This window comes from Coptis chinensis, unplaced genomic scaffold (genome assembly GCF_015680905.1).
Source record: "Coptis chinensis isolate HL-2020 unplaced genomic scaffold, ASM1568090v1 utg1343_pilon_pilon, whole genome shotgun sequence".
NCBI lineage: Eukaryota > Viridiplantae > Streptophyta > Magnoliopsida > Ranunculales > Ranunculaceae > Coptis > Coptis chinensis.
Genome location: NW_028238100.1, coordinates 161,937 through 178,634, shown reverse-complemented (window position 1 = coordinate 178,634; position 16,698 = coordinate 161,937). Strand labels below are relative to the sequence as shown.

The following is a 16,698-nucleotide window of genomic DNA, read 5'->3' as shown; positions in this document are numbered from 1 at the left end:
CAGAAAGTTTTTTACACGGTATGATATCTGGGTCATTCCGAAGCCTCCTCAACTCTCGAGTAGGCAAATTTAAATCTCCTTATTTATTTAATTTAGAAATACCTCCCTCACTAAATTTAGAATAAGCATCACTTTTATTAATATAATTTAAATAAGGTCATTTTTTTATTAATAATTTAGAAACACTTCTCTAATGTCACTTAAATTAAATAATTACTTTCATTTCCCATATTGAAATTAAAACAAGACCTATTTTATTATTGATAATTTAAAAGAACCTTCATAATATCACTTAAATAACATAATTATTTTTCATTTTGTTTTAAATAAATAAATAAATGAGTCTCTCCTATATAATTATAATTATCATTTACAATTAGAATCCAAAGAAACAATACTAACTATCGACCTCGAGGAACGGATTTCAAGACTTAAAAAAACCGATGCATAACAAAATTTGCATACTTGTTCTAATAAAGCCCACATAGAAAGCCCATGGATTAAATACAAGTAGGCCCACAGAATAGTCCAGCCCAAGAACTCTTCTACCAAACTTTCTGTTGATTGCTTCTGTTATCTCCTTGTTCTTGCTCTTCAATTGCAGCACTCAAATTATCAATCTTTATATAAATCTCTATCAATCTCTATATAGAAGCTTAGATTGTAAGTAATTATTTTGTTTCTATTATGGTTTTTATAATGTGATGTGATATGGCTTTTTTTGTGCTACAGTTTGTGGATGGGGTCGTGCATGGATCAAAGCCCGGGTTTCTCACCATTTAGTGTTGTTTCAGAAGATGTGCTATCTGATGGTGTATTAGATGTGGATGTTGGAATAAACACTAGTGAGGGAATTCAAATGCTAGAAAATTTAGAGCCATTTGTAGGCCAGGAATTTGAGTCTGAGCAAAAAGCTAGATCTTTTTATAATGGTTATGCTAGATATAGCGGGTTTAGTATAAGGAAAGGGCCTTTGTATCGGTCATCACGTGACCGAGCTATTACTTCTCGGATATTTGTGTGTTCTAGAGAAGGTTTTCGTCGTGAAACTTGTGATGTAAATGAGAAAGGGAATGTGAAGCGACGGATGGCAGTGACGAGGGTTGGGTGTAAGGCACAACTATGGGTAAAGAAACAAGAATCTGGAAGTTGGGTGGTTAAACAATTTCACCTTGTGCATAATCATGAGTTGAGTCCAACAAATGTGCATCGACTTCGGTCCCATAGAAATATGATGGACAATGTGAAAGAATATGTTGAAACTTTGAAAGGTGCAGGAGTGGATACCAGTAAGATCCAGAATTTATTTGTTGAAGAAGCTCGTGGATTAGGCAATGTTGGTGTTTCAGAGAATGATGTCGAAAGTGTGAGTGTTTCTTGTCTTTATTCTTAGTGCTTGAAGTGATTGCTTAATTTGGAGTACACTGGACTTCGTAGTGAGGAAATTGCCTGTGTGTTTCTTTACACTCATTATTTTCAATCTTTTTTTTTTTTGATTGGTAAGTCTGTTTTAAATGAGATTAGTAACTCTTTGATGCTGGCGGGTTTGAGTCCCAGAGACCTCTGGTATCATCACCCAAAGGTTTTACCGATTTTGCTAGTCGGCATCTGCTTATTTTCAATCTTTCTTTTTGTAGGAAGATAAAAAGAAGATTCGTGAACTACAAACTGAACTTCATCGTGAAAGACGGCGTTCTGCTGCATATCGAGAACAACTGCGTCTAGTTTTGAAAGATATGGAAGATCATGCACATCACTTGTCACAGCAAATTGAAGACATAGTTGGAGACATGAAGGACCTTGAATCTCGAGAGACCAGCTAGCTTCCCCAGCACGAGTTGCAATCCCATAGCGAGTATGTATTTATCCTTTGGGGAAACCAATTATTTGTATTCCTTCATTTAGTAGTCCCATACAGTGAGTGACCTTTAAAATACAGAGGAAAAATTTTATGGCTCTTTGGTTTTATTATTTTGTATAAAATTTATGTAAATTTTCTTCTTTTATTGGCACTTGTAGATGAAGTTTCCGAGGAAAGAGAACTTTTGGTTTGAATTGTTGGAGTAATCTGCTAGATATTATGAGGAAATTGTACACAAGTGATCAGCTCCTTGGAAACTTTCGTGTACCAGATGAAGTTTTGAAGTCACTGCTACCTTAATATGCATAGGTGCAAGATGGTGGATCTTTAGCACCAATGATCAGTTGGCTGCAACTCAAGCTGAAATGATGGGAAGTCAATTATTGAAGGGCTCCTTGTTTCAGGAATTAATGCTACTGCTGCTCTCCAAGCATTCCCTTGTTACATCCTCGGGCGGCAGGTCCTGTTCTCCCAAAGACAGAGCTACAAGCAGAAGCAATGTTGTTGATATCCATAGGAATTCACTAAAATTAGCGAGCAATCTGAGCAACAAAAAGCAGAAGGCTGGGGTGGTGCGATCAGATTAAAAATCAGATCAATACCAAAAGTGTGTCATGTTTTTATTTATTTTAAGAAAATGTAAAACCAATGATAATAATTACATGTTAGTTAGAGCATTCTAAATGCAGGTGAAAAAGAAGGGAATGTGAAAAATTTCACCTCTTTTTTATTCAAATCCAATGCCCAATGGTGAAAACGAGGGTGACTATTTTCCCAAGTCATTATCAGGGTGAAAGTTTCAACCGAGATGGTAGGTGACTTGTGAACTTCGAACGGGATGTTGGATTTCATCTCGTGTTTTTTTTTATAAAAAAATGGAGATAATAAGATGGGGAAAATATTGGCTTGCATTTGGAATGCTCTTAAACTCCCTCCTTTTTCCCCCTTCATTTCTAAAAAGAAAAAAAATGGCATCATCAAAAACCATAAATGATTTCTTCCAACCAGCAAAGAAAATCAAACTTTCAGATACCCTGATTCCCAAACCCACCTCCATTTCTTCTCTCCCCAATGACTCTTCTTCTTCAAATCTCACCACAGAACAAAAAGCTAGAATTGAGCTGAACAAATCCCTGGCAAGAGCTAAAAGGAATCTCAAAATCTGCACAGAAGCACTCTCAAAAGCTAAAGGTAATGTCTTTAAATTTCAAAGGTTTAATTAACTTTACATTTCCCTGTTTTTTTCGAAAAAAGATTTGTTTTTTAGATGGAGGAATGAGTTTTGTGAAGTTGAAAGAGTTATTAGTGGAAGAGACATGGTTAGAAGCACTTCCAAATGAGCTACAGAAACCGTATGCGAAGAATTTGTGTATGTTTGTTGAGAAAGAAATGTGTGGGCCTGTACCGATTTACCCACCACCGCATTTGATATTCAATGCACTTAATACGACACCGTTTGATAGAGTAAAAGCTGTGATTATTGGACAGGTATAAAATGTTCATTTGGCAAAATTAGTTCGTTTGTGTTTAGGATTGTATGTAGGGTCTGAATGTTGTGTTTTTGTTTTTAGGATCCTTACCATGGACTTGGTCAAGCAATGGGACTTTCTTTCTCGGTACCAGACGGAATCAAAGTTCCTTCAAGCCTAGGGAATATATTTAAGGAACTCAAACAGGATCTTGGTTGTTCAATCCCGTCTCATGGGAATTTGGAGCGGTGGGCATTGCAGGTAATGGTAGATGTTTTTATGGATGTTAATCCAGGAAGTATAGATACTTTGATAGTGGATATATAAACTTTTGTCTATGTGGACCCTAAGATTATGGACACACTACATGTGAACTCTTGAGAGAGCCCCTATCTCTTTAACGTCTGAATCTCAGCAAATGATAATTTTCAGCAACACATTGACTTATAACGTGAAATTTCTACTTAGTTGAAGTCCATGACATTTAGGATAGGAGCTAGAGCTATTATCATATTGTGTGATGATGCCTGCTACTAAAGTAAACAATTTTTTCTTATGTTTACTACATTAACCCTGAATATTGTTCTCTTGCAGGGTGTTTTACTACTCAACACTGTGCTTACTGGTAAGTAAGCAACTTTGGAAATTGACTTATAACTCGTGTCTTCTGCAATTCTTTGGTGGTCAAATATTTAATGTGTATATTTTTCTGAAAACGCTCTGTAGAGAGTTACTATTGTATCAGTTATGTGTAGTCTTAAGTTATCAACAAAACTTATTTATCTTATGGGAAAACCTAAATACACTGGATTGGCGGCCATCCTATTAAAAGTTTTAGAACATTAAATGTGTTCTGAGCCGTGAACGGTACTGTTTTAAATTCCTAGTGGACAATGCTTGTCAAATCTATCAGTTTTCATATATCGGTTCATTTTGATGATTTGACTCTTGTGCCTATATCATATTTTTTAAACAGTGAGAGGCCATCAGGCGAACTCTCATGCCAAGAAAGGGTGGGAGCCATTTACAGATGCCATCATCCAATCAATTTCCCTAAAGAAGAGTGGAGTTGTATTTCTTCTCTGGGGCAATTCTGCTCAAGAAAAGTCTAGGTAAGTTCCATCTCTTCTCCTTGGTTTGAATTTGCAACAGAAAGACCATGCAGAAAAGTTGAAAAGATCACTGACCATGAGAGGATACTGTTTAGCAATCACAGTTGGAATTTTTGCCATTAGGAACCCAAGGAGAAAAATCTTTTTCTTCCATCGACTTTGCTCTTACTCACGATTAACAAGAGTTCTATGAAGCAAAATCTAGATTCGCCAGGTTGACACACTTCGGCTTATGGATCAGAAATGTGAAGTTTGTTTATAACTAAATGATATTTATCTTGTGATCTGCAATAGCTTCTCTTCTTTATTTAGCAAGAGTGAAACTATAGATGGTTAAGGCCATATAATTGGGCCTATCTCAGGCTATGGAGATAATTTCCAACGTTTTGCTTTCTAGCTAATGCGGTGCATTAATCTGCATAAACATGATCAATGAGTAGGAGGTAGCTTCTTCTAGTCCTGATCGAGTACTGCACACTAGCTGGTAGATTGACTTATACACATTGGCACAGAATGTGTTAACTTGCTAACTGGGGATCATTATAATATATGCAGATTGATAGACAATTCAAAGCATCACATTCTGAAAGCTGCTCATCCTTCTGGGTTATCTGCAAATAGAGGTTTTTTCGGGTGCAGGTTAGTTTTTTGCCTGCTTAGATTTAAAGTATCTGTTAAAGAAGAAAATGACTAAGCTTTTTACAAAAATGGTTTAAGGTTTCCGAGAGTATATTAGAAATGACTAAAAAAAACCTTCTTACTTTCGAAAGTCAAAAGAAATTTCTAGGGGCGAATTTTTTATGGCTGTGTTTTACTTATTTCTTTTCACTTGCTTGCTACATTGCTACAGGCACTTCTCTCAGGCAAATGAGCTACTGGTGCAAATGGGAATGCATCCCATCGATTGGCAAATCTGATCCTGCTGTTGCTGTTTGCTGTTGCTCTTACTCTTGCGTTTTGACGTAATTTTGTACTGTATATATGTCTAGATCTACTCCCCTCTAGCAAGACTGGGTAGTTAAATGATTTCATCTGAGTATAACTGTATTTGGGGCATTGCCAGTAGGTGATCTATAATAGTCGGACGGTATCAAAGGGGAAGTCTGAAGTAGATGACTGCATTTGTTGCGAAAACTATAATAGGTTCCGACAACAAATGGAGTTGGCATGGAAAACAAGCAACTACATGGCTATGGACTAATTTACTATTTGTGGCGTCCAAAGCAAGTACGCTAGTAGGACTCTGCAGCTGTGTAACCACAGAAATTTCCTTATCACTCCAAATCTAGCCTGGGCGAACCAATTCATAGGTCATAGACTCATAGCGTTATACCTCCCTTTTAATGATTTACATCCTATCCTACTACCTGATGTAGTTTCTAGTGGAAGATTATGGAAATTCCACCACCAATTGGGACCTTTAAGTTAACTAAAGAATTTCTTTCTAGTTTATTGTTACTACTCTTATCATTTCCAATTATGCAAATTCTAGCTTATGCCTGTGCTCCAGCATCTGGGCCCTCTAATAACCAAGGGGGTGAGGGTGTATTACCCCACAAAGTCTATAACTAAGGGACGAGATGACTGCGCATACATCCCGCGTACTCTAGAACTGCTATTCCAATTAAATGTTAGTTAATCATCGCCTTACTATAATAGAAAAATACAGGTGTGATGAATAGTGCTTGTATTACAGGGGTAAATATGTAATTTCATGGCTGTATTGCTAAAATGCCATATTTTGAGAAGGGTTCAAGATCTCTACAACTGGGTACAGAGATCATCTCTGTAACCGTGTTATCTCGCCGTTCATTCAAATTCGAGATGTGTGTGTGCCTCGATACCTGTGTGTGTGCTCAGAGATGTGTGTGTGTGTGCGTTGAGATACGAGATGGGTGTACCCGGTTATAGAGGAACCGCTCTCTTTTGAGAAGTTTTGTAATTTCACAGCTGTATTGCTAAACGTGTGTAGCACGAGCATTATGCTGGCTACCTTTAATGAATCTGTCAAAAATAAAAATAAAAATATGCCACTTTTTTGGCCTGATCGGAACAGTGGCTAAGGGTAAGCTTCAAATTAGATCTCAGAGGCAGTGACATTTGAAGTGTTCAAAGAGGAAACCAATCATGAGCGCCCATCGATCATTACCAAATAACCTCTATCTCTTTCTTGGAGCTTATCTACCTTGATCGACCAATCCGACCACCTCTACAAAATTTAGCAAGTTATGCATTGGAATGTCTTAACACAGGTTACATGCCTATTAAATGGCAGCTCGCAAAGAATGATACAAACGAGTGCATTTGCTTTTGCGCTCATATTCAAGGTCGGTTACAGAAACAAGTTTCAAACTGTCAGTGGAACGCTAGATAAATAGACTGAGACAGATAGAAATATGTACATTGAATTAAGAGTAAAATGTCACACAACAGTATTCTCTTCTTGACACACCCTGACTGAAGAGACAGACTTGTTTTCCCCTTTTCTCCATTTATTCCCACATTTCATTCTTACAACCTGGGCTCAAAGCTGATTGACCAACAGTTGCCCACTATGCCCAATGGATCCCCAGAAGTTTGCCACTGAATTGGCCAGGGATGAGACGGAGACTAACAAGCGTTGCAGGCCCCATCTTTGTATGAAGTAGGAGAGCGATTGCTTATCGTTGCTGGTTGCACATCTGGCAAATGGTAGCAGATTTGGCATTTGCATAGGTGCAGTGCTCACAAGACCATGATCCTGAGTCTTCCTGGCTACGGCCAGCACCACTAGACTTGGAGGTCCCTTTCCCTCTCCCACCTTTCCCCTTCACACCTCCTGTGCTCTTTGAGCTTGCTGTCCTGCTGCAAGCACCACGGGAGTCTACGTCAGACAGCCCATTCTCCAATGCTCGGACAAGGTTCTCGAAGTAATTTTTGGTCACGCTGTTAATATCAAAATAATTAAAGAAAGTCAGTCTGGTGCAAAAATATGAATTTTGACAATTTTCTGAAAATATGTCATAGAACCAGCAGTAAATTGTTCCCTCTAATTATAAATAAGAAAAATCATATTTAGTATCCTACCATCTATAATTCCATTCCCGTATGAAAATATCACCTACAGCATCAATAACACAAAGTTCCACTAAAACAATTTGCATGTGGAGAATCTATTTTCGAGTTTTGAAACTCGGTGCTAAATAATTGATTAATCAATTAACCATACAAACTATTTGTCCCAGTACCTGACACCACCTGCGTTCTCCCAATTCAAGATATAGTAAATTGTACCCAAGACTGATATACACCAAGTGTTACAAATGTACCCACCAAGAGTTGATATACAGGTACCTCTTTAAGCTTTCCTTCAGCACAAACCTGGGTAAGTGCTACCCCACTCTTCCCAACAAAACATGCCCAAATAGATACCATAGGGAAGCAAAAAGATCTCAGTATTTATATTACCTGGTCAGACCAGCCAGCTTTGTACGGAACTCATTAAATTCTTGGGATGGGCCCTCCGCATTGAGGTACACTTGTAAATCCTTCTCTGCACATTGATGAAGACGCTCTAATCCAGACTCAGCATCACCTATGAAAATAAGTGGAGTTGTGAGAAGAAAGAAAATTGTAAATTGTGGAACCGCCGAGTGCTAAAGGAGGCAAAGCTACCTACCTTGAAGATACTCAAAAAACTGCCTCTTTGCGTGCTCATGCTCTGGAAGATAATATCCATATGCATAAGTCCACTTGAGCACACGCCTGCATTCAATTATCTGTAACCAGGCATCTGTTATAAACTTGAGCTGTGTCTCTGGCGTCGATTGTTTGTCACTCAGCTTCTCAATCTGCACAAACAAGGAAACTGTCATCTCTAGAAGAACTCAATTATGTGCTCAACAAAGACACCTACACTTCTTTTCTATTCTTTTGTTCCATTTTTCTTGATTTCAACAGAAGACTTTGAGATGCATAATAAGGATATTCTCAACAAGATGTCCTAGACACATTTTATCCTCAGGTACACAACTGTCAGCATAAATAGAATGTTTCATTGGAATCTAACAAGAGTGCTAAAGTTATAACAAATTAACTAACACAAGCATTTCTTCAACCTATATATATAGCAAGGAGCCTTCCGTTTCTTCGTAAAAAGAAAAATTCCATTGTCAGATGCATGAAAGTACACTTGAAATCAATTGTACCCATGCTTATATCATTTCTGAGTCTGACATTTCAATTGTTGAGCATACCACGAGTGGTCATTGTCACATAGAAATGTTATAGGTGATAGCATGTAATAGTCATGTCTAGCAAACGAGAAAATAAAATGGACATCACAAAATAGTAAGGGGTAAACTTACATGCACAGCTTGCATTTGCTGTAAATCTGCCATTGCTTTTTGCCTTGACTGCCAATTCAGAAAACAAGAATTTAAACTTTATTCCAATTACTCACAAGACACCAGATGTCATTCCAATTAATAAAGAGGGGGAAATCTGAATCTATTCAGATATATCACTTACATGACCAAATATCATTTTTACAAAAAAACGGGCAGAAAGTGCACGCCAATGATATCTTAATACTAAATCTGTAATTTGTGTTAGAATATTACTGTAAAAGTACCAAATCAAAAGGAACTCAAACTCTCATCGGAACTCTGACACTAACTCTATTAGAACAACTTCTCTATAATTGGTTATAATTTTCCAAATTTCAAGTACCAATAAGAGAAACAAACCTCACCAATGCATCATCTTTTTATCTCTGACTCCATATTTGGCTTTAATGATTTCTTTCCGAAACACCAAAAGTATTATCTTCGTTTGAAAAGAGACAGACAGAGAAAGAGACTATTCACATAAGGAAGAATTTAAAACAACACTTTCCATCTAGTCTTAGGAAAAATAACTTTATTATCATATCTACACATCCCGCTTTTTTTCGGTATCCATTGTCCACTTTTTTTTTTTTGCTCGGTAAAAGTGATATTCCATTAATAAAAGAAAAGTAGGCTGAGAAGGCCTAAATTACAAGAGAACAACTGAAAAATAAATATTTACAAGTGATGAAACAAAACATAAGAAGAAAAAACAAAACACCCCTGACATGCACCATCACCCCATGTCTAAAAATTGTCCACTTATCAATCAGGGCTTTATTCACGAGCCAACAATTCCTAATCTCTAATCGCTTAACCCCCTCTATGTACAGAGAACAGAGCCGAAAATGAATAAACATGAAACAGTTCACAAATTTATCTCTGGTAGTTGTATTTTTGGTACTCGGAAACACAAAACCACACAAAACAAATAGGCGATGCAGCAATTGCATTGTGGAAAATTTCACCTATAATCTATGTTCCACTTCCAGCAAAATGTAGAATCCAAAGACTGTACATACCGACTGATTGGTTGCCCATCTTTCATAATAATGAGTATATCTTTCCAATGAATTCTTAGCCATCTCTCGTCTTCTCTCAGTCTCGTCATACTATAAGCAATTAAAATATTGAGTTGACAAAATTAGTTATTTTGGTCATGTCACTGTCCAAGTTAACTAAACAGGAAGGAAAACAAAAGATTTACTACCGCTCCCTCTTGCTTTGCTGTCTCATAACGGTTGCATGCATAGAATCCACCTGTCCTCTCACCATGATCCGACCAAGAACCAAGACACAACCTGCAAAGTGATTAACCAAAAGGAAAAAAGAAAACTAGAGATTAGACCCATAAAAAAAAAAGGACCCCGCATTCCAACTAGGGAAGGGAATCAGGTCGGGTTTTGACCCGAATCCGACCCGACCTGAATCCGAATAGTTCGGGTTTGGGTCAATTTTCATATCCATTTATTTATTCGGGTTCGGGTTCGGATATAATTTTTGGGTTTTTTTCTAGGTTACATGGACACGCCATATTTTGAAAAAAATCCATGTCGGATACGTATCCACGTGTATGTGTCGGACACATATTGCATGTAATTTATCTCGAATTTTGATATTTTGCCGTGTCCGACAATTCTTATCTGTGTCCAATCCGGAGTGTCAATGTAACCTAGTTTTTTTTTTAATTTTTAGTGTTATCCACGATCGGGTTGGTCAGGTTCGGGTCGGCTTCTGATGGAAAATTTCGGTTTGATTCAGATTCAGGCTCGGGTTCGGATATTGTCAAACTATTCGGGTTCGGATTCGGATATAGCCATATCCGACCCCGTTCCCTGCCCTAGTTCCAACACAATAGAACACTCCTTTCCAGGTGAAACAGTTATACAAAGGGAAAGGGGGGATAATGGGAGTTTTAAAATATCCAACATATACAACATTATTTCCAATAAAAATACTCAAAGCTTACCAGCAAAACTCGAATTTACAAGGAGGCGTGCAGGTTATATGCATACAACCCTGGTTTTTCTCGATTGGCCGCTTGCATTTCGGACAAGGCTTGGAGTTAGCTAATATCCTGAATACATTATTCAATTAAATAAATCAGTAGCTTGTTTCACCAACCAAAAAATAGTTATACCTTAGTATTATAGAGAAAATACGGCTAACCAAAAAGTTAAAGATAATTTTTTTTTGGCGGGCCACATACATAGTTTTTCTCTATGCTTTTAATTATCCAAGTAGCTACCACAGATGGAATCTATCCTTGTAAGTTAACCAAGTGTTTCAATGTGAATAAGCGGTTTGAGATATTAGTGTTCAATGACTGAATGATAACATTTTCATGAAAAGCAAAAACCAAAAAGTAACTGTACCAATGTGCGAGCTAAATTTCACATAAATACACAATATGACTTTATGGTCAATTTGGAATTTCTATGTGCCAGAGATGAAACAGGTAGCTATTAGGGAGAGATAGTCTCATTAGTCTTGAGCATCAAAATACACAAGGTACACCAGCCTAATGGTAAGGAATTAATAGAATGAGGAATCAACTGGATAAAAAAAACACAAAATTCAGTATCTTTAGTCATAGACATAATGGGTTTGACCGCTTCTAACAAGCGTAATTTATTCCTTTTGTGATTGCTTCAAGTTTTATACATTCTAAAAGATACCTCTAACCCCCTTCGCTGGAGAAACTGGGAATCGATCTCAAGAAGACCTTGGGGCTGAAACCCCCACCGTTTGATAGGTGGACACTGAGAGAGCATTTAAAACATGAACAAAATAAAGGGAGAGAAAGGGGGGGTAACGCTTGAACAATTTCGAAAGTTCATTTTGAAAGAGATGCCTTTATTACAGACTCTCATACGCAACGTGTACTCTACCAGTTCATGTTTTCAGACTCTGCACTATTCTTCAAAATCCACTTGGCAACTGTGCCACAGTCCACTGGACGATGCGCTTCTTCAGTACACTGCAATTTGAATTCAACGATTGAATACAATTAACACTACAAAGGACCAATGAAGGGAAAAATAAAATAACGCATACATATTTTCCAACCAACATAGAAAGACACTTACATTCCAGCAGAAGCCATAGGTACAGTTGCAAGAGACATCATAGCTCGCACTACCAAATATAAAGTCTACAGCATAATCACAGCCTGGCGCGGGGCACCACTTGGTCTGGAAATTATAACAAAGAAATTCAACAATAATAGAAGTGGGATGAAGACTTCTCAATATCATATTTCATGAATATACGATCTATACTTCTAATGATAAAAAGTAAAAGAAAGGTGATCGACGGACATCCAAACTAGGATAAGACACCGAGCACGAGAAACTAGGAAATGCAAGAGTTTTTTTTTAGGCAGCAGTGGTCACACAAATGCACTCTAATAGCTATGTAATGCAGCTTGGACTACAATTAATACAAGGGAGCTGTTGAAAATATGTCCCTCCTACCCTTCATATACCTTCTTTCCACTATTTCCAACAAAAAGTCAAAAGCACTAAACAATAAATGTGCTCAATGGAAAAACCTTCAAGAATCAAATCCAACACCAGAAGAACATAATCAAGACACAGCAGGGGGGGGGGTGGACAACTGACGGCGTGAAGAGATGGAGGACAAGTAAATATAGATCAACTGCCAACACAAACATGGATCGGACGTGTGTGTTTGTCCAAGAGAGATGGAGGTTTGAGGTTGCGGAGGATTCAAAGGTTTCCTGTTCTTTGTTCTTATTTGTATTTGTTTTCATATTTCCGCTTGTTGTATTTCTGTAGGATACCTCATATACTTTTTTTTTGGTCGATAAAACAATATTTTATTATTAGAATATCAGTGTGAGAGGTTCACACTACCCTAATAATAGTTACATGGGATACCTCATATACATTATTGATATTACACTTAATGTCCAGACATTCACAATGGATAATCAATTAATGGTCCCAATCTGAGAAACAAGTTACTATAGAGTCATGTATTGAGTAAAAAGATGCAACAATATCTACTTAACACTATAGGTATAAAATAAAAATATATTAAAAACATTCCTAAGAGACTGTAATCAAAATATTCTGTATTTCAATCAATATTCAACACTATAGGTATAAAATAAAAATATATTAAAAACATTCCTAAGAGAAGTAATCAAAATATTCTGCTTCAATCTATTCAAATATAAAGGAATAAATCACAAGAAAAAATGCTTCCTCCTTATTCCTCACACACAAACTCAAGCACACAAAATAAAATTCTCAGTCCTAGATCTACCTTTCTATTGTCTTCAACGTAGGATCTGAGAAGGTAACGGTTATACTTCTCTTTATCTTCATCAGAAACCAATGCATTAATCATGTCTTGACCAACAGCGGCACCACAAGAGGGATCTGGGCATCGCAACATCAAACATCCAGGGCCATCGTTGATTGATGTACTAATATAACCTGCCACAAGAAAAAGGTGAAAAGCTATGACTAACTCCACTGTAGAATAAAATTCTCAAGTCGATCAAAGAAGTGTTCAACCTGAAGAAGATTGTCAAATGAAATCTGAAAGAAGCTCGATACAAATTAGAGCATTTTAAAAACTCGTCAACTGAAGTCTTCCAAAGGAGAGTTTAGGTTTCCTTTTTCCTCAAACGAGCAACTTCTATTGATGCAGAAAAAAAAAAGGGGGGCAAATTATCTCGAAATAATAATTCCTACCTGGATTTACTCAAGATAATGTCCAACCGGGCAAGAAAATAGGTGCTATATATGAAATAATGGTGTAGAGTCAAAACTAGTAAGAGAAAATGTATTCACCATTCTAGGGAGAAACCATCTATTTTATAACATAAAAGTACCTTTCCAGCAAGAGCTACAAAAGGGATGACCACAGGCAGTAGCTTTCATCCTACTGCGAGGAAAGTTCTCAAAACATATCCCACATGTCCACTACCATAACAAGCATCAATTAGTATTTAGTGAGTGGGAAAGAGTAACGGGGAAAAAAAATGATATACCACTACAAAGAAAAACATAAATCAGTTTAAAAACATAAGGTACTGATGCAGTTAGATCACTTACTTCTTTTGCATTAGAATAAATAACAATTGGTTTCTCCAACAGACCAACATCCATGCGGACTTTTTCTTCGTTAGCAAACCATTCATCATTCACTTTACTGACACTCCTGGTAACACCACAAACCCTCAAAAAAGGTGAGCTACTTAAGCAACATACTCATATCAAAATAAACCAATACTGCAAAAAAGAATAGGCTTGCACCAATTATAGTGACGGAGAAGAATGCTAGCTGAAACTCTGGAGATAGAGAGCACAGTGGAAATTTTAGTGATATCTTCTTCCTGATGTTGTCGTATATCAGCCTCACTCAAGACAGTGTAGTTCTTCTGAAGCAAGGATTCAGAGCAAGTGTTAAACTCCAACCAAAAAATGTAAAGAAAATAAAAGAGGGGAAAGATTATAGCTCCTGTTCACCAAAAGAAAAGAAAACAAACAAAAACAACACGTGCTTTGAGCTGCTCTTATGTCTTCAAATATATTGAGAACTTCTGGCATGTCTAACATTTACAATGGCATATCCAGGAGACCAGGACATAGTACATGGTAGTTGGTCCTACTCAACAGTGACAATCTCTGGAATTCAAAATATTAGATTCTAGATTCCGGGTGACCAATCTACAGAGAGTTCTTAATCAAATTGCAAAGCCAGGTCAATAAAATCCCACAAACAAGTGAAGCTCCATCAAAAGTTTTCACCACCAGTTTCATTTTGTGGCACTATTAACTCTCAAATGTTACTTAACAACCACAGTTTCTACAATAAAAAATTAATCAAATAACTCCCAGCCTACCCAATTAATTTCAACATTTCTTCCATTTAAACCATCAAATCAACCAATTATAACAATTCTTTAATGACAACCAAACAAATTCTAACCAATTAACAAACATACCAATGAAATATAACATAAAGGTGCAATTTTTAAAAACAAAATGAGTAAAAAATGAACCTGCTGACGGTGATGAGAAGTGTTATCATCGGAATCATCAGTATCATTATCAAAACCACCATAATCCTCATCATCATCGCTACCCATAGCCGTCTCTCCACTATAGAAATCATCAGAATCAACATCATTTGCATCATGCATATCATCTTCTGAATCCATCTCCTCAAAAATTAAATAAATTAGCTCAAATCTTCAATGAAGAAATGAGACTTTAATGAAAATATTGAGATGCAAGGAAAATTTTAATTTTTGAGTATGGGGCTAGTTTTTAGTTTTGTTGTTGGATTGCTTCGGTTCTGACCAGAGGAATCTAATTGAAATAATTAGTATTTACTATTTAGTTTAATAAATGTGTTTTTGTCATTATGACGTTATTGCCCTTTAATTTGCTTTTTATAAGTGGGTGCAGGCCCGTAGCCGACAAGTGCACCTACCACAAGCAATATATGTATATATATATATGGGCTTAATAAGGGCCGTGATGAACTACCCAAGCCCACGCGCAACACCTATGGTCTATTCTATAAAATAATCTACAAAATTTCAATTATTATTATTATTTTTTTTTGATAATATTATTGGTTTGATTTGCCCACTGGCTGAGGGGGGCACCTATGGTCTATTCTATAAAATAATGTATAAAATTTCAATTATTTATTTATTTATTTCAGAGAGTGACTCTCAAAGACAAAAATTTCTAAAAAGTAACTCTCAATGGCACTTTTTTATTTTTGTACATCACTCAAGGTAACGTGGATGAAATTTTAAAGTAATTTTTTAACTTCGAGACGAAATAAAAAGTGGCGATCGAGTTTAAATTAAAATGCGTCAAGTCAGTTTAAAATCTATTTTTTTACTGAAAATTAATTAATGTATAAAAGTGTTGATATTTATAACAAATACAATCTTATCTGATTAGAAGTGTAAAATCCTAATGGCAGTTTGAGCATTTAACATTGTAATTTTTATATTGGAGATGAATATTAATGTTAATACACTTTTTTTAGAGACTATGAATATACACCTTCACCCCTTGCCTTATGGAGGGCCCAAATGTAATAGCTATTTGATCGGTTCGGTTCGGGTTCATATCGGTTCAGTGGAGGGCAAACTCAAACCAAACTAATATCTTATCGGTTCTATTTGATTTTGAGTCGGTATAGGGCAAACCGTTTTTTATCGGTTTGGTTCGGATCGGTTATCGGGTTATCGAAACCCATTGACAGCCATAAATGCCACTAGCTAAACACCTATGGTATATTCTATAAAATAATCTACAAAATTTGAATTATTTATTTAATTTTTTTGTATGTAGTTTTTTTTTTTTTTTTTTTGGATGTTATTTTTAAGTAAATCTGTAGTTATCACGTAATTAAAAAAGCAAAACAATTGCAAAAAAAATAACCAAGAGTCACATATTTTTTGTTCTTGGAGCAAACGTTCTGGGTTGAAAAATTTATGTGGGCTAGTTTGTGATTTGGTTGGTTTATAAAATTTGTTATTTTTTTTATTCTTTTCGTCTCCTTCTCTCTCTCCACTCTCTACCCCCTCCTCTCTCATTTTTTCCAAAATTGAGTTGTTAGCGTTGTTCCAATATTTATTAAATATTTATTTTTAGGGCATCCAGGTATAGAGTTGAAATTTTATACGGATGTCCTCTTTTATGAGTGTTATACAGTAGGTAACAATACACTTTTTATTAGAGACTCTGTCATGCAATACACTCTCACCCTTTCGCCTGATGGAGGGCCCAGATGTGCGCAAATACAACATGGGTACTCTAGAATTTGGTTATTTATTTAATTTTTTTATATGTAATATTTGTTTTTATTAATTTTTTTTTTTCATT

General features: G+C 36.3%; 3 protein-coding genes across 3 annotated transcripts; 2 read left to right on the top strand and 1 right to left on the bottom strand.

Annotated features, from left to right (window-relative positions):
• The first annotated feature begins 535 nt into the window (after positions 1–535).
• LOC147474112 (protein FAR1-RELATED SEQUENCE 5-like) lies at positions 536–2,597 on the top strand. The gene is made up of 4 exons (XM_086586668.1): positions 536–663; positions 733–1,366; positions 1,638–1,855; positions 2,020–2,597. Exons 2-3 carry the CDS (start codon positions 740–742, stop codon positions 1,821–1,823), a joined length of 813 nt encoding a protein of 270 aa, XP_086442794.1. The 5' UTR covers positions 536–663; positions 733–739; the 3' UTR covers positions 1,824–1,855; positions 2,020–2,597.
• Positions 2,598–2,714: 117 nt separating this feature from the next.
• UNG (uracil dna glycosylase) lies at positions 2,715–5,894 on the top strand. The gene is made up of 7 exons (XM_086586667.1): positions 2,715–3,052; positions 3,129–3,349; positions 3,433–3,591; positions 3,925–3,955; positions 4,307–4,442; positions 4,998–5,081; positions 5,293–5,894. Exons 1-7 carry the CDS (start codon positions 2,737–2,739, stop codon positions 5,357–5,359), a joined length of 1,014 nt encoding a protein of 337 aa, XP_086442793.1. The 5' UTR covers positions 2,715–2,736; the 3' UTR covers positions 5,360–5,894.
• Positions 5,895–6,728: 834 nt separating this feature from the next.
• Positions 6,729–15,214, bottom strand: LOC147474110 (putative E3 ubiquitin-protein ligase ARI7). The gene is made up of 14 exons (XM_086586665.1): positions 14,850–15,214; positions 14,101–14,225; positions 13,900–14,005; positions 13,677–13,767; positions 13,103–13,275; positions 11,899–12,003; positions 11,701–11,789; positions 10,779–10,886; positions 10,020–10,110; positions 9,832–9,921; positions 8,789–8,836; positions 8,101–8,272; positions 7,890–8,016; positions 6,729–7,367 (listed from the first exon to the last, which is right to left on the bottom strand). The coding sequence occupies exons 1-14, from the start codon at positions 15,006–15,008 to the stop codon at positions 7,103–7,105; spliced, it is 1,749 nt and encodes a 582-aa protein (XP_086442791.1). The 5' UTR covers positions 15,009–15,214; the 3' UTR covers positions 6,729–7,102.
• Between the last annotated feature and the right edge of the window lie 1,484 nt (positions 15,215–16,698).